Source organism: Chlamydotis macqueenii, chromosome 5 (genome assembly GCF_036417535.1).
Source record: "Chlamydotis macqueenii isolate bChlMac1 chromosome 5, bChlMac1.mat, whole genome shotgun sequence".
NCBI classification, from domain to species: domain Eukaryota; kingdom Metazoa; phylum Chordata; class Aves; order Otidiformes; family Otididae; genus Chlamydotis; species Chlamydotis macqueenii.
In genome coordinates this window covers 17,057,336-17,075,716 of record NC_141560.1, presented here as the reverse complement: position 1 = coordinate 17,075,716, position 18,381 = coordinate 17,057,336, and the positions used below count along the sequence as shown (strand labels likewise).

General features: G+C 36.4%; 1 protein-coding gene across 2 annotated transcripts in view; it reads left to right on the top strand.

Moving 5' to 3' along the window:
- The window catches only part of PPP4R4 (protein phosphatase 4 regulatory subunit 4), a 76,155-nt gene that overhangs the window by 11,365 nt on the left and 46,409 nt on the right, over positions 1-18,381 (top strand). For both annotated transcript variants that reach the window (XM_086750249.1, XM_086750247.1), the window contains exon 3: positions 14,049-14,151. In XM_086750249.1, the coding sequence (XP_086606375.1) occupies positions 14,049-14,151 (103 nt within the window). The remainder of the gene's footprint in view (positions 1-14,048; positions 14,152-18,381) is intronic.

The following is an 18,381-nucleotide window of genomic DNA, read 5'->3' as shown; positions in this document are numbered from 1 at the left end:
ATTTTCACTGCTGAAATTGTAACCAAGCTTTTTGAAGAGGAGGATTTATGTCCATATTAAATAGCAAAACATGAGTCACAGCCTCATTACTGCTTGCACCAAAATTCTTCTGTTATAGGCAGTTAATCTCTTTTATGTAATTTTGTTTAAAAGCTCAGGATTAGTATACCTATTTTTCTGCCACTTTGGGAGCTATAAGTTATTTAGGGTATAATCTTCAGGACAAGATTCTTTTTTTTTCTTTTTATGACTGCATCAAGTGCTAATCACTAAATCCATGGAGAAAATAATGATGACTACTTAAAATTAACCTGCTTCTTTAGTACGGGTTTTAACCCAAGCGTATGTCTGTTTCCTCTTATTCTTATCACCATGTAAGGCCAACCGTAAGTGCATTTTAAGGGTTACTTGTAACTTCTCTTGAACCTTGCATGTCTGTTTGCACATGAAAAAAATACTTACACTATGAGTTTGTAATAAATGAGTAGGTGCATCCTGGTATGGAAAAATCAACTCTTGATGGCAGATAAATACACTTGCACTTTGATCACTTATGCTGTCCCACCTGTTTGAAAGTGATGTGTTAGAGACTAGATAGGTCAATAAAATTAATGTCTGGGTCTTTGTATCTTATTGCCAGTTCTGAAGGCTTGAAGTACTTACTTTTCAGTGCCTCTTCTTACTTTGTGATTAAATGGAGAGGATGATTTTTTTTTTTTTTTTTTTTCTTCAAATGAGCAATTGGAAAGTGGCAGTTTTTGGATCTGTTGCGTATAATGCCTCACACCTGTAAGACCCATGAATTGAAGAAGATTCTAAGTGGAGTTTGGTACTTGTTAGGTCATTTGAAGTGTTCATGACTCACTTTACATGCTTTTTGGTGAAGGATGCAAGTACTAGGTATTTTTTTTTATTCTGTTACTCCCCGTTTTTGAGTCCAGCATTCAGAAGATTGATTTGATTTTACCCAAAACGCTATTTCTTCCCTTGCAAGTGGATACATCTTATTTTGCTTTTCTTTGTCATCATCCCTATGACTGAAGGTTTGCCTTAAGCTTGTTATCTTCAGGACACTACACACTGAATACTAGTTGAGATGATTTATGTGATGCCTGTAAAGACTACGTTGGCCCTGTGATACTCGCACAGAACTTTGGAGTTCTGGATGCACTGAAATAATGTTGATACTCTAAGCACCGTGTGCTGTTTTTAAGGTAAATTCTACTTGTCGATACCTGTTTGCATGGATGCCATATCAGATAACTAATAAAAGTATTATTCATGAAAATAATACATTGTGTTAATATTCCACAATTAATTTAGGCTAAAAATTTACTGTCCCACACCTTTTAGTATTCAGTTCATTCTGTTTATTTTCAATAAAAAAAAAACTAAAGGTGGGAGGAGGAAGTGTTGTGCAAATGATACTATGCGATTGTTGCCTTTTACTGTGATTTTTCTTTTTCCATGTTACTTTTACTTCTGTAGAAGGGTATTGATACTAACATAGTAAATAGATAAGCCAGATATTCTGATGGTTAACATTGATATGCTGTGAAGGATCTACGCAGTTGAGCATATTTGACGTGCATTCAAAGGAAAGAGATATTCTTTTCTTCCAGAGATGATTCTGAACTAATTTTAGTAAATGTGGGCGGAATTACTGGTAAATGCTTTATTTATTCTTCCCATTCCAGAATGTCAAGCTCTTTTTTGGATAATTGCACCATTAGAAATAAGTTAAAATACGAATATGTGAGGAAAAAATAGTCTAACAAAAGGCTGTTTAAGATCATTGTAGTGATTTTGAAGGCAGGGAATGTTATGTGGATTATAATTACTGAAACTTGGTGGGGTAGGGAGGAGGATTCTGATGGTGTGCTTGTAATGATTTTAACAGGACTGTAAATACAGATGAATTATCTGAATATACAATACTCATTTTTATCTACTGTTTGAAATTATTCTGCCAGAGAGCTGGAAATCTACAAGACTTATGCCATCACTTCAGTTTGTTTATGATGTTAATTGTATTATCTGTTTTGATTATCTGTCCACTCCAAGTTGTATGCCATCAATGGAACAAATCTCATATATTTCTGAGAGACATGATTCTGACTCTTCCTTCATTTTAATGAAGTAGCTGAATTTCATCAGCCTTTTCAAAGTAAGCATGAATCAAGTAAAGCACTTTTTTTTTGTTTGTTTGACAGAATGTGAATCAGCAAGAGCTTGGAATTGAAGTAATTTTTTAGTTATTTGCATGTTTACCTCAGGAAACTGCCTTTGATCTATGATTGCTTCTGCTGGATGAGAAAAAACCACTAGAGTTAGCTCTTTGACATTGTATTGCTGATGCATGTGACTACATCAGTCTGAAGTAGATGTCCAATGCTACTTTAAAGTATTTGAATAATGAACAGAAGGGGAACAAGCAAGGCTTTCCACTTCTGAGCTGTCTAAAAACTCGCTTGTATGAGGAGTAAGTTCACAGTTTTATATTAGTTTTCTAATTTTTTTTTTCTTTTGAATCACTAGGCCCTTTGAGTATGACAGTAATAATTTGGTAAAAATCTAGTGTTAACTGTTTGAAGACATTCTGAGGTCGCAGTCAGGTTTCCTTGGTGGGGAAAAAAGAACAGCTTCTGCAGCTAAAGCTTCAAAAGAATTTCTAAAATTTCAGATATATATTTTCAGTGCTCACAATTCTACTACCATATTTTTCAAATTGAAACATGAGTTCAGCTTATATTATTATCTATCTATCTACTTACAATATCTCTAGAGATATATAGATATATGTCTCTTGCATATTGGAAAAAATTATCTGAGCAATAGCATCAAACCCTTGGGTTCAGTCTCTACCTTTTTTCAGTTTTCTTTTCCTTGTGGCTTTTCATCCATTCACTGTACTCATACACTGTATTTTCATTCATTCTGTACTCAGCATTCTTTACAGTGTGTCTACTGGTCTTTTACGTTTGCATTTCCTTTTGATCCAGTCTCTGTGATTTTGAAAATGGATGGTCAACTCATGTATAAAGTATTTTTTATGTACCATTTGTCTGTGTTACAGTCGTTGATGCAGCAACTTAGGTTTTGTTTTTCTGCATCTTACAAGCCTATTCTAAAAAGTTGGGATTTTTTGGAAGATGGCTCAAAAGTCCAGCTTGTACTTTAAGTCTTAAAAGGCTGTGGTTATTTACAGGATAAGACCAGGGTTTTACCATGGTCTTCAATATAAAACAAACTCTTGATTATACAGAAAAGCTTTTTTTTTTTTTTTTTATGTAGCAATGCAGATACGGAAAAATAGACCAGTAACCATTGCTTTCCTAACCTTTGTTGTGCTTTTCCTAATGGTATGCAGAGAAATTCCTAATGGAATTACTATAGTATAGTTCAGTTTTAAATGATTGAAGGGACTCATAGCAAGGGTTGAGGTGAAGGGAAGTGATATCTTCTGTTAGAGCAGTCAATAAATCTTGAAAAAATAGTAATTTTTTTACATCTATGAGTCCATTTTCTAAAGGAGAGGTTGAAATATATGGATACTGCTTTCTGGATCAAGAACTTTTAAATATTTCTGAGAAGATTCTCATCTTCTCAGACTATAGGATTAGAGTTGCTATGAAAAAAAATATGGAATTAACACAAAATGGAAGCTGTTATGGTCAGAAAGGATGAGAATGCGGGATAGACACACAGATAATAAAGTGGGAGCTTTTGGATCTGTTGTGTATAATGCCCCACACTTACAAGACCCATGAGTTGAAGCAGACTCCGAAGTAGATTTTAATACTTGTTAGGTCATTTGAACTGTTCATGTCTTTCAAGCCACAAATAACTGACTCTGTGGGTGAAATATACTGATATGAAAAATAAGACTGGAAAATGAAAAGAGATCCTGTGTTTAAATTAGACTGTAAGATAAATTTAGGTCACCAGAAGTAATCTACCCTTCTAGAATTTGGTTAGCATCTGTGATTTTTTTTCTCACTTCTGTGTAGAAAAATTACAGGCCTTGTACTTTTTCAGAAGACTTCTTATATCATATAATGCATGCTGTGAAATGACAAATCTTGTTGAAAGTGAGAATTATGAATTCTGAATCAGTGAATGAGGACTGGGCAGGGGAAAAAATAATACCAACTACTAGCTCATTTTTGTTATATTACCTAGGAATTGGAAATTGCATTATCTTGATCTTGAATTGCAAAGACTGCTTTTACTTTTCAAATTTAGACTCGAAATAAAAAATACCAAGAAGAATTCTACTCAGAGACAATACAAAATGCAATGTGTTTTAAGTCATCTAAGGAAGATGAAACACTTATCTTCTAGGAGGTAGTAACGTTGATGCTAGGGTGATGTTTGAGAAGAAGAATGTGTTCCTTTCCTTCCTATCATCTTGAAACTTTTCTTAAAATTCAAGGGAGAAAAGCTTAATATTTTCTCATAGTAATTAGTGTGTAACCTCATAGAAACTGATGATATCAGGAAGAATGAAGTTATTGTGCCATTATAGTACATTTGTTTTGGCTCTGGAACAGAAAGGAGTATTTGTATGAATTAGAAATCCTTTCTCTCTTTTTGACAGTTGTTCAGCAAACAAATAGAAATAAGAAGCTTCAGTTGACCAAACTGATCTGGGTAAACAAGGTTACTATGAATACAAAAGTACTGGATTTTCCGTTCTTACTGTAATTGCAGTAGAAGTTGCACGTGTAGTGGTGCATGTTCAGATATGTACTAAGATCAGCTTAATTTCTTCTTTTTTAAATATATAGATCATGTAGATTTAATTCAGATGTGCTGTTAAATGACCATGGGCTCATATGTCTGCAGTAGAAGATCAGGATGATAAAGTGGTTTTGAAAATGAGATTTTAATAGAAAAGGGTTACAATGTCAATTACAAGCAGGTGTTCATACCATGATATTGTCAGGACTCCTGAATTTTTATTCTGTCTTATTTTCAGCAAAATTACAGAAGCCTGAAAATAAAGTTTCTTCTCTTTTAATTGCTCTGGCTAGACAGGTAACTGAAGGAGGGAGGGAAGGGTTAAAGGACAAAGCTGCTTAATGCTACTTTGGCCCCATCACAGTTTTGGACTTACTTAGTCTTGTTTATATCGCTACTCTAGAATCCTGCATATTATAATAAATTTCATATGAAGGCTTGCATACATAGATGCTGTAGCATCTTAGTACATGCAGAAAAAGACTGTTGGCTTCTAGAGCAGTTTAAATTAGTTCTGAGGTTTTACATATGGTGCCCAGCTTCAAAAGGTGTTCTGACAGTGAAGAAAGTGCAGCACACAGCTTAGGAGTCCCAATATTTGTATTTTAATATGTAACATTGGTTATAATATATAAAATAGTTAATATGATATGTAGATCTGTAATTAGGTATATGTGTGTGTCTAAATGAGTAATGTTTTAAAAATTATTATACTTGCTTTTTTAAAGAAGGAAGCATCTTTTTTTTTAGCAGTTACTGTGCAATGCCAGAAATGTAAGCATTTTGATACATCATATATCTGATTTTAAAAATATATCCCAAATATCTTGTGTATCTGTGCAGTTTCAAATCCTAGGGCAAATTATCAGATAAACCATTATTTTGATTCCAGATACTTTTATATTTCATTTGCAACATGGTAGAGGATAATGTGCAAACAGTTTTGTACAGCACTTACGATTTATAAAATCTCCCTTGTAATCTATAGTTGCAAGAGTGTGTTAATATTTGTACAGTTCATGCTTCTCAGTCTTTGTTCAACTGAGGCTCTTAAAGGAAGTTATTTTAATGAAATGACAGATCCTTCCATGGGACTGGCTCTGTTTATAATATACTTACTACAATACATGTCAAATAAATGCTCAGACACTCGTTATATAATCTATGTTTACGGAACTATACTTAAAATGTAAGCATACATAACATTAAAGGAAAGTTACTGCTTTACACTGGTGTTAAGGAAGGATTATACTTTAACAGAAAATACCAGGTTGTATTTTATTGAAGGAGTATTCACCTTGAAATAAAATTGAAATTAGTCTTAAAATAACACGTCAGTATTTGTGATTTCAAGACATTTTGCTACTTTGTATATTTTTCCCCTCTTTGTTACCAAAAACCTGAAATTATACAATCAAAGACAAAATTAAAAAATAAAACTAATAAAAGTGTTAGTTTTTACTTAGCAAGAGTAGTACGTAGAAAGCAGTTTAATAAATTTTAAATCTGTGTCTACCTGTTTGCATAGGAAAGATTGCTATATAAAAATCTTCACAGTAAAAGTAAAGACGATTCTCTAAGGAAGTCTTACAGGCCAAGTGCTTTTATGTTATTGATAGAAATATTTATCTGAATTTCTAGTTTGCCTTGGCAACTAGTATATTATACAGGAGAACAGAAATCCTGGAAGGAACACTGATATTGAATCATTCTGCATAGGCTAAATCCTGTCAGATACTGAGCTTTTATAGGAATTCAGGTTTATAGGAAATTTTTAATAGAAAGTTAAGTTTAGGATTTACGCATCGTGATCACAGAATAGTTTAGGTGGTTGAGGACCTCTGGAGATCATTTGTCTAACGCCCTGCGCAAAGCAGGGCTAGCTTCCCAGTCTAATGTAATTTGGTGTTAGATCAGGTTGCTCAAGACATTGTCCAGATGAGTTTTGAATGTTTCCAAAGATCCCCCCAACCTCTGGGCACCCTTTTTCAATGTGTGACAATGTTCTTTGTGAATTTGTTTTTCCTAATACCTAATTAGTTATTGAATATTATTTTCATCATGTTATTCTAGTCCCTCGCTCATTGAAGTTGGTAAATTTTTACTTGTTTTCAACGAATGAAAAAACACAGAGCATTCTGGAATCTTGCAGTGAAAATAACCTCACTTGCGGGGTGTTGAATTAACATTGTAATCCCCTGCAGCCATCCATCATAACTTGAGGTTTGTAAAACTAAGTTACGCAAAGCAAGGACTTCAGTGGTTGATTCAACAATGGCTGTGTAGCAAATTGTTTTTTGCTGAGCTGATACAATTAGCTACAGTGTTAAAGAAAAGTCAGTTCATAAACACAGGACTTTAGAGCTTGGATAAACAGTGTATCTCAGTCTTCTTCACAATGCTGTATTCTGCTCCTGTCATCGTGTTTTGCAGGTTAGTGCAAATGAAGGAGAGAGATGGAAATCTATCTTCTGCTTTTCAAACTCCTTTGTGGTAATATTCTCTTGGGGAACGTTCAGTGACTAATCTTTCTTCATGCTGTAGAAGGAGCTGTAGTCCTTCATTCCATTTCCAGATACAAATTTTCCTAATTGAGTACCCAGGGACTTTTAAAACTTTTTTTTGTTCTTATTCTGCAGAATCTGTTTTTAAGAATGCTTTTAAAGTTAAACTCAAATTGGATTTTTAAGCATCTACTTTAAGTAGATTTTTGTTAAATATAAGAAATCTTATTGTCTGCCCGGAGCTTACTGAAAGTTTGTAAACCTGGGAACACCTATCCTGAACATGAGAATCATGGTGTAGTTGTGGTGGGAAGAGACCTCTGGAGATCCATCTAGTCCACTTCCCTACTCAAAGCAGTGTCAGTTAGACAATATATTCAGGGTCTTGTCCTGAACCCAGGATTTTGAATGCTAAGAATGGAGGCTCCACCACCTGTCTGGGCAATTATTTCCAATGTTTGAGCACTCTGATGTTGAGGAATTTTTTTTTAAGTTTTAAGTGGAATTTCCTGTGTATTCAGTTTGTGCCCATTGCCTCTTGTCCTGTCACTAGGCACCACTGGGAAGAATCTACCTCCATCTTTTTTACTACCTCACATCAGATTTTATACATATCAAATAAGACCCCTAAGCCTTATCTTCTTGAGACTAAAAATCCCTGTTGTCTAAGCTTCTACTCAAATATTAAATGCTGTAAGCTTTTAATCATTTTAGTGGCCCTTTGATGGACTCACTCCTGTCTGTCTGAGTTTCTTGTGCTGAATAGAGAAGAATAATTGCCTTACTTGAACTGCTGGTGATGCTCTTCCTAGTACAGCTCAGGATGCTGTCAGCCACCTTTGCCATAAGGATGCATTACTGGCTCCTGGTCAGCTCGGTGCCCAAGGAATCTCCATGTACTTTCCTGCCAAGCTGCCCTCCAGTTGGCTAGACCCCAGCCTGTTCTGGTGCATGGGATTGTTCCTCCACAGCTGCAGGACTTGCATTTTGTGCTGTTGAACTTCGTAAGATCCCTGTAGGTTTATTTCTCCAGCTTGTTGAGGCAGCACAACCATCTGGTCTACCAACCCCTCCTCCTGGTTTTGTGTCATCTGCATACTAGCTGAGAGTGTACCCTGTCCCATCGTCCAGGTCATTCATAAAAAGATTAAACACTATTGCCCCCTGTGTAGACCCCTGAGGTAAACCGCTAGTGGCTGGCGCTGCCTTACCATTGGTCACAACCCTTTAAGCTTGATTGTTCAGCCAGTTTTCCGTCCACATCCCCTTCCATTTATCTAGCTTGTACTTCACCAGTTTATCTATGAAGATACTAAAACAAGTTAAGCAAATTCCACCATCCAAGCCAGTTATCTCATTGTAGAAGGCTGTCAAGTTCGTTTGTCAGGAGTGATTTCCCCTCCGTAAATCCAGTCTCACTACTCCCAGTCACTTTTTTTTTGTCCTTTGTATGTTTGTAAATGGTTTCTAGGAGGATTTGCTCCAGTTTCAAGGCAGTCAAATATAATGTAGACTTCAGTTTATGAGGGTAGAAAAAACAAATGCAACCAAATGCAGAGGCTAGAGGGAGAGGCTTAGTGCTATGCTTGTGCTTAAGAAATGCCAGCTCTCCAATAAGCCTTGTAGATAGAGATGAGACAACCTTTAAAGGTCCCTTCCAACCCAAACTATTCTATGATTCTATGATTCTGTGAGGTCTGGTACAGCCAGCTGGCAGTGAGCAGCTGGTGTTGCGGAGTCAGTGAGTATTTGGACAGAAGTGTTCAGGCATGAGAGCTTTCCCTCCTGGTTGAGGATTCCCAGCTCTGTAAAGTCACTGGGATCTCCTCTAGGATGGGCTCAGAAGATGAGCCCTGAAGTTTTATGTTTAAATGATATTATCTATGTGGATTTTGCTAGCACAAAAGAGGTTGAGATAAACTGCTTCTAAGTATAGGGCTCTGTTGAGTTCTTCTATAGTTAGCACTGTTAATAAAGGAATAGCATCTTCATTTCATTGAGCTTACTGTGACTCTGAAGAAAAGATTTAGCATTTATTTTAATGTATTTATTAGTACAAAAAATGTGAGCATTTAGCAATAATTCACTATAATGCTGAAGTCTTTATTATTTAAAGAAAATCTATGGTGCAGCTTCTTTGGTAGAAATAGAGGAAAAATCTTCTGCAGTTGGAAAATTACAGGCTGTGTAGGTGTTGAAATGCCTCCTGCTTCACATTCTTCATTGGCAGCAAGCCAGATACTAACCATTTCTGATTTAAAGGGAAATATTCCTCTTTTCTTTAAAGTTCTGATGGATAAAGGTTGCATTTTGGTTGCGTTTTGTGGCAGTTAGGGTTTCTTCCATCTTGATACAATGTGAATAAAACTTTTAATTAAGTAGCTTCTCCGAGTTACCTTGACCTCTGCATTAATGCTGAGTAACAGAGATGCACATCTTTTCCTTGCAAGTTGTGAGAAGTTGTGGGCCTCGTCCACCCTGTGACCCTTTTCCACTCTGGGAGCTCTGGATTTCTCAGTTCTGCTTTAAAGCTTTGTTGGGATTAGCATGTAATAACTCAGAGAAATCTGCCATAAGCATGAAAGGCTTTAATATTCATGGCTTTAAATTAGATCATAAAATGATTTTGAATAATGCAAAAATAATGCAAGCTGTAAGTAGATCAGTTATTAATCATTAATTTAAGTCCATTTTCAGTAGTTGACAGAATACTGTCCTTTGACTTGAGTTTAGATGCTACTGGGAGACGTTTTATTGAGAGAGCTTGTACATGTTTACTAAATAAGATTGCAGGGATGCTAATATTAAAACTAGTCTGAAAATCTGTACTCTGATCCATTCTTGCTGGTTTTGAGTGGCATTAAAAAGGGCTTTGGTGTAGCTTTGCCCTGTCAAAACTTGTCAACATTCTTGTGTTTACAGACAACAGTTAAAAATATAGAGGGGTGTACATGGTAACCGACTAGAGAATTGGTTCCTAATACTTTTTGTGACAATCACATCAGCTTAATTTTACATCAGTAGTAGTTTTAACAGAGGATTAAAAAACTAAAAAAATACTGCTACACTTTCTCAGTTGGAATACACGCTGTGTTTTAAAAGACATACAATACTGGATTTCTGTATTCCTAAAGTAAGCTACGTACCAAGAGAAAAAGGTAACCGATATTAAAAAAAATACGGGAGACGGTGGTTGCTTTTAGGTTCTGTTAAGACTTTTCTTCTTGACCTTGAAATTGTGGATCTTAAATTTGTCTTGTTTTCAGCGCATGAGGTTTTTTTAATTAATATTTTTGTTATTACACACTGATATTGTGAATTTCAATGTGTTCTTTTTTTTACGTCTGTGTTAAGCTCCATCTCCAGCTGTAATGTCCGTTTGCTCTTTATTGTTGTAAATGTGTAGGCACAACAAAGGGGAAGTCTCCACTCTGGGAATGATTCCCAGATTTTGCTCAGCGGGTCAGAATGTTGCAGCCCTGATGACAGCAATGTGTGATAACCTCAGTACAGTGGTCACAGCTTTCTGCTCGTTTGTTACTCATCTTAGGATTTGTGATAACTCTTTTGTTTGGGTTCTTATCTTTCTAATATTTAAGGTGCATATGGTCCACTAAAAAAAAAAAGACAAAAATACTGGTTCCTGGCATTTGTGGTGTGTAGAAGTGTTATTGCCATGACTAAGTTTGTGATGGATTGTTCTTAATTGCTCTGGAACTTAGGGAAGTAGGAATGTTTTATTTTGTCCCAAAGCAGTTGTATTACTTGGGTGCTGTAACCACGCAAGCATTTCTAAAAATGTTAATTCAGGTTGAGATTGGACGTTGGGAAACAATTCTTCACTGAGAGGGTGATTGCTCAGTGGAACAGGCTCCCCAGAAAGGTGGTCATGGCACCAAGCCTGTCAGAGTTCAAGGGGCATCTGGACGATGCTCTTAGTCATATGGTTTGGTTTTAGCTAGTCCTGTGAGGAGCAGGGAGTTGAACTCGATCGTCCTTATAGGTCCCTTCCAACTTGATTGTCTATGATTGTAATGTATTACTATGTGAAAAATCAATGGGACTACTTGCAATGCTGAACTTAAGCATAAACATGAATGGCTGTAGGACTAAGGCTTGTAATGTGTTTCTGTGGGCAGGAGCCGTCATTTACTTACAGTCTAGGTACATGCAGGAGAGCTAGTCTTTGTGTCTGCCTTTATAGGCGCTCCAGGGAAACAGGCACTTCAGGAGCACGGTCTGTCTCATCTGTTTAGGCTGACAGAAATTGCTCTTTATTGAGTTTCATTTATCTCTATTGATTTTAAAGCAAAATTATCTTAGAGGCAGACACACACAATCTAAGACAGGGTTAATTCCGTTATATATGCTTTAGACACATGCTTTCAAATTAGAGGCACTTTGTGTTATTGGGTACAAAAAATGAGACGCATTATCCATAGCAAGATTTATTCTTTCTGGAAGGGGAAGGTTTTATTGATTTAGAGGTTTTTCCATGTTAAAACCTTTATACAGAGTGATAGTTTGTAGTTGGCGAGTTAGGTAATTACACCCATCTGCAGAATGGAAACCTAACGCAGAAGTGAACTGGAGTATGTATGACTCTCCACTTTGCAAAGAGGATTTAAGTTCCTGGATTTCTACCTTCCAGCCTGTACATAATCTTCCAGAATGTACTGCTTTCTAGCATGGAAAATTATCTTTGCAAGGATAATGAAGAATACTTTATTTCAAAATTACACTGAAATTGCAGTTTGCCACATGCGATTAAGTTAATGTTGGTGACACCTAATTACTGATTGAATATTTTCACTGTGAAATTATAGAGTGCTGTCATGGTTTAACCCCAGCTGGCAACTGAGCACCACACAGCCACTCGCTCATTCCCACCTCGCTGGGATGGGAGAGAGAGTCAGAAGTGAAAGTGAGAAAACTTGTGGGTTAAAATAAAGACAATTTAATAGGTAAATCAAAAGCCGGGCACACAAGCAAAGCAAACCAAGGAATTCATTCGCTCCTTCTCATCGGCAGGCAGGTGTTCAACCATCCCCAGGAAAGCAGGGCTCCATCATGTGTGATGGTTACTTGGGAAGACAAATGCCGTAATTCTGAATGTCCCCCTTTCCTTCTTCTTCCCTCAGCTTTGTGTGCTGAGCATGACATCAGATGGTATGGAATATCCCTTTACCCAGTTGGGGTCAGCTGTCCCAGCTGTGTCCCCTCCCAAGTTCTTGTGCACCCTCAGCCTGCTCACTGGTGGGGTGGTGCGAAAAGCAGAAAAGGCCTTGACTGTGTGTAAGCACTGCTCAGCAGTAACTAAAACATCCCTGTGTTATCAATGCTGTTTCCAGCACTAATCCAAAATTTAGCCCCATACTAGATACAATGAAGAAAATTAACTCTATCCCAGCCAAAATCAGCACAAGTGCAAAGAAAAAAAAAAAATCTTTCCAGTAGGATATTGCAGTATTTCTGTTGGGTTATTTTAGTCTTTATTGATTTTAACCTAAGCTTTTACTTTTGCTTATTATGTGAACATACCCTGATCTTTAAAAGCAGATTTGTATGCATTTAACAAAACAGATCTAAATTGGCCTACTTGACTGTACCTGTAATTTCATTGGATCTTCTGAAAGACATGAATGTTGAGGAAGCTACAGAGCGTCAAAGGAATGTGTAAAGATCTTTTCAGCTATAAATGCTGCAGAAAGGCTTTGCATCTTAACTGAGAATTCCCTAATATACTTAGGAGGCAGAACCAAACTGGAGGTGGTTGTGCAAATCTATTGTCCTGGGACCAGTTTATGTACCTAGTCCCCTTCCTGAGCTCATATGTTTCACTAAGAAAACCTGGAATGACAACGGAGTGGGGAGTGGTATATGGGAGTATTTAAAAGAAGTTTTAGTATGAATTTCTTTTAAAATTATGTGTATAATCATATTGTACATGTAATTGTAATGTCACACTAAGAAAAATGCTTGTATGTATACAGTTGAGCTTTGCATGCTTATTTTAAAATGGACTGCTTTGCTGTTGGAACAAATCTAAATTTGTTTAGTAAAATGGATTTTATGCATTTAAAGAGGAAAAAAGATATGTTGCTGTTTAGTTTTATTTTTAATTTTAGCATCCAGACCCTTTCTCTTTCTTATTCTGTTCTAGAAGTTTATCCACTTGGGTAGTTTTTGTTTTCATCTCATGCCTTTTCTTCATTGCTGCCTACCATTTCCCTCCCATCCTGCTTTTTTTTTTTTTTTCCCTTTTTCAATTATGGGATACCACTGAGAGAGACAGGATGAGGAGAAGGGTACAAGATCTGTAATCTGACCAAGTTTTTGCATCCTTCTTTAATCAATCATGTTTGTCAATGTACATCTGATTATACATCTGACTATTTTCCCTACTAAAAGGAAACAATGGTAGATTTCTGTTAAAATGTTGTATGAAGAGTGTAGTTTTAATTCATATCTTCTATTTGTCCCCTTTCTATGCTTTATCACTTGTATTGTTATGCTATAAAAGCTTCTACAAACTTTGTATATTTTTTTTCCAAACCTGCGCTAAGAATTAGAACATTCCATACTAGAAATGATACATAACAGCTTTTATGGTTGATATTTTTAATGTTATTTTCTACTACATATTATATATAAAAAAAATGCCTGCCTTTACTTATTGTATGAATAACCTGAGTAGTGTGGGTTTGGTGGTGGGTTGTGGTTTTTTTTTTTTTTTAATGAAAGCTGTGAGCTTGTAACCATCATAGATAATAATGTATTGTATGTATATATTTTTGTAAGTTCTGGCCAGGATCTCCAAGGAACAAGTGTGGTGGCAAATCTTCCAGTCCTGATGCGACAGAATCCTGCAGAAACACTACGTCGGGTTTTACCAAAAATCAGAGTAAGTTGTGTGTAATGAGGTTTGAACGCATCTTTTTTTTCTGCCAGTATGTTAACAGAGGCAACAAAATCCCACTTTTATTGCTAACTTCCTCTCTAGGAGAAGTATATCCAGCAGATCTTCCACATAAATTCACTGAATTTACAAATTATTGCAGATATTGTATTTTTTGAAAATGTTACAACAGGAAAAGAAAGCCAAATTAAAACTATTTACATATTCTGAAGATTTACCAGTATTTTGACAGCTTTTTGAGAACTCTTTTTGAGGACTAGCTAGTCATAATGGCTCATTTTGATGTTCTCAATCTCCTTCCATCCAAATATTAAGATTTTCATGCAGCTATCCAGAAAAGTATGCATTGCTTTAAGCTGTCTGAAGTTTCATGTGCTGCCATGCACATTTTTAGTAAGTCACTGCTGGCTGTGGTAGATGCCTGCTGGCCACGTAATGTTACATAGTGATTTTACATACAGATATGTCTGCATAAAGGATATTTGGGTTGTTTAACCTGGAGAAGAGAAGGCTCTGAGGAGACCTTGTTGCAGCCTTTCAGAACTTGAAGGGGGCTTATAAGAAAGATGGGGACAGACTTTTTAGTAGAGCCTGTTGCAATAGGACAAGGAGTAATGGCTTTAAACAACAAGAGGGTAGATTCAGACTAAATACAAGGAAGAATTTTTTATAGTGAGGGTGGTGAAATGCTGGAACAGGTTGCCCAGAGAGGTGGTGGATGCCCGATCCCTGGAAACATTCAAAGCCAGGTTGGATGAGGCTCTGAGCAACCTGATCTGGTTGGAGATGTCCCTGTTCCTTGCAGGGGGTTGGACTAGATGACCTTTAAAGGTCCCTTCCAACCCAAACCATTCTCTGATTTTAAGGAAGACAAATATCTCTGTATTTGCACTCTGCCCGAGGTGTGACCCCTTGCCTGGAAGAAATGAAAAAGTTAATTTAAGGTCTGATTTAAGGAGCAGCTTTAGCTAAATAAGAACAAACTGCATCAGAAATGCAAATACGAAGCCTTGTAATTCTAAAGCTAGATAACTCTACCTCTGATAAGTCTGTGTAAGGCTACAACAAGAATTAAGACTTTGATTACATTAGCTTGCTTGTTACAGTGGTTTTCAGTGATTTTAAAAGCTGAGTGGAAAAATACATTGGTTTTGGCTATCAAAAAGTCTGTAAGTTTTTATTTTGGTAAAAGCAAATTTCTGAGGGTTCTTTTCATTGGATCAGTGTTTTGTCAATCTTCAACTGATACCGTTGACAGTTTTTATATGATTAAATCAAAGTTTTGATTTGGGACAGTCTCTGGCCTGAACTCATGCAATTGATCACTTTGATATCCACCTGATTCTAATTTATACAAATTGTCAGCTAAAGGAAATTTGTGTTTGTTTGTAGCTGTTTGAATGTATATTTTTCTCTATGGGAAAAGAGGTAAAAATCACAAGAGTTTCTTGTAGAATTTTTATATTCCAAGAATTGAGTTGTGTTCATCATTTTATGGACAGACTCTGTTTCCCCATACATTCTTAGAGATGTGTTTGACATTTTCAGTAGTGTGATTCAGTAATGATTTTACCAGGACACTTTGTAGAATTTAGAGGTTTTTTTTTTCCCTGTATAGTTTAAAAATCCTTCCCCCTTTAACACAATTTGCCAACAGGAATGTTATTTTCTTGTTGCAAACAACTAATGCTTAAGAAGAGTATTTAGATCACTTACTTCAGAAAGATGGAAAGAGTTTAACTATTTACTGACTCAAGGTAAATATGAATTTGATGATCTAAAATACACTAAACTGAAAGTTTGAGTTATGTTAACAATCTCCTTGGCTACCATGTCCTCTCTGTCTCGAGCACATTAGGGATGAGAAGAAAAAGTCTTTTGCGGTAGCTGCTGTGAGCTTTTTTTGCATTACCTGAATCAGGTTCTCACTGCCAGGTGTAAGAAAGTATATAATTATCTTAGTAACAAAGGTGAGATGACTGAGTCGCATGCTTACATTACAGTTTTCTATCTACCGAGGAGATGATTACTAAATAGCGAAGTGGGCCCATGTGAAAATGATGCTTCTTTGTTCCAGTGACTTTTCTATTTCATTTGTTTTCTTTGCTGAAATTTTGAAGAAATTAATGGCTTCTTTTATTGAAAAGCTGTGTGGTTATATCTCTCTTGGTTTTTGTTTGTTTTTTTTTTTTTAACTTTTAAGGCAGCTACCTTAACATTATATTAATAAAAGAATTCCAGGAAAAAAAAATCATATTATGAAAAATTCCTTGGTGTATTTCTTAGTGTCTGAGGAATTGGTCTTAAATTGAATACTCCCTTTATCTCCTAATCTTAAGAAAGAGGCTGCTTAAGGGACAATTCAGTATTTGTGAAAAGCTAATTTAATGAGTTATATTCTGCTCATTTGTTATGAATATAGTCCTCAGCATGATTACTTAGCAAATACTCTTTTGTAGGATAGTTAAATACAAGCCCTACTGCAGAGGAGTCTTAGGTTCCATGTGATAGATGTACTCAGTAATATTCCATGCACTGATAGATCCTGGGGGCCACCCAGCTGGAAAGCAGCTTTGCAGAAAACGACGTGGAGGTCCTGGTGGACACCAAGTTGAACGTGAGCCAGCAATGCGCCCCTGCTGCAAAGCGTTCTGGGCTTCATTAGTCAAAACATTGCCAGCAGTTCGAGGAAGGTGATCCTTCCCTCTACTCTACTTTCTGCTCTGCTACACGTGGAGCATTGTGTCCATTTCTGGGCTCCCTGGACGTACTGAAGAGAGTACAATGAAGGGCCATGAAGAGGATTAAGTGGCTGGAGTGTCTCTCCTATGAGGAAAGGATGAGAGGGCTGAGGCTGTTCAGCCTCCAGAAGAGAAGGCTTGGAGAGGATCTTACCAATGTATACAAACACCTGAAGGGAGAGTGCAAAGATGGTGGAGCCAGGCTCTTTTCAGTGGTGCCCAGTGACAGGACCAGAGGCAGCGGGCACAAACTGAAACACAGAAGGCTCCCTCTGAACATCAGGAAACTCTTTCTCACACTGAAGATGACCGAGCACTGGCACAGGTTGCCCAGAGGGGTTGTGGTCTCCCTCGTTGGAGGTATTCAAAATCTGTTTGGACGTGTTCTGGCTCTAGGTGGCCCTGCTTAAGCAGGAGGATTGGACAAAATTACCTCCAGAGGACCCTTCCAGCCTCAACCATTCTGTGCTTCTGTGAATATCAGACATCACCTTTCAACTTCATATTGTCTCCTGAAACTTCTGTGATCTCAGGAGACTTCTGTTTCTTAAGAGGAGCTGTTTCAGCTTTTGATTATTTAAATTCCACAAATGGCCAAGAAATAACTGTCTTTGGAACTGAGGACTAGTATAGACTGACAGATTGTTTAGAAAACATTAAAGTACTTCTAAGTACCATATTCTGTGCTATAAGATGCAGGTCAATAGGCATTTTGTTTAAATATATATATGTGTATAAAAAATGCTTTGAGAGAAAGAATGACTTGAAATTGCGAAGTAATTGAAAACCCTTTAACTTAACACCAATTTTCTGCAGTTACTACTACATGTTATTCTGACATTCATAGTACATTCTTTCCTAAACCAAGCTACTGGCTTCAATAAAATTCTTTATTAATTTTCTGTTTAACATACTGAATCCTTTTTTTTTTTTTTTTTGTCTCTGGTGTTTCTGCTTTGAGAGCAGGAGTTCTTCCTGAAATAAAGGAGTAATATTAAACACTGGGGGTTTTCTACCCTTATTTGTCAGAGTGTAAAGAAATGGTAGTCTTTGCCTCTCTGCCTTTAATAAAAAGTCTAATATGGGAATATATTTTTTTAGTCCAGTCTTAGGGTTCTTTTTAAATAGAGATGGAGAAAAAATTTAAAAGGATGATCATTAGCATGATCAGGGCCTAGGGCCTGGAAAATATTTGTATGGTGGGAGTTGGAGCTCTGTGTGTTTAGATCAAGCAGTCCTTAATTACTTTGTTAAAGTATCTTCCTGCATAATATTAAAGAAAATTCAACTGAAAACAGTATATGAAGAAAGAATAGTTAAGAGGTGATGACAGAAATATTAGAAATGAAGTAGACAACTTTAATAATAAATCTAGTCAATCTTTGAGCAAATAACTGAGAAAAGTAGTGTGTTTTTCATCTTGCAGTGTCATTTAAATCCAAACTAAATGTCTTTCTAGATGATAAATTAAATG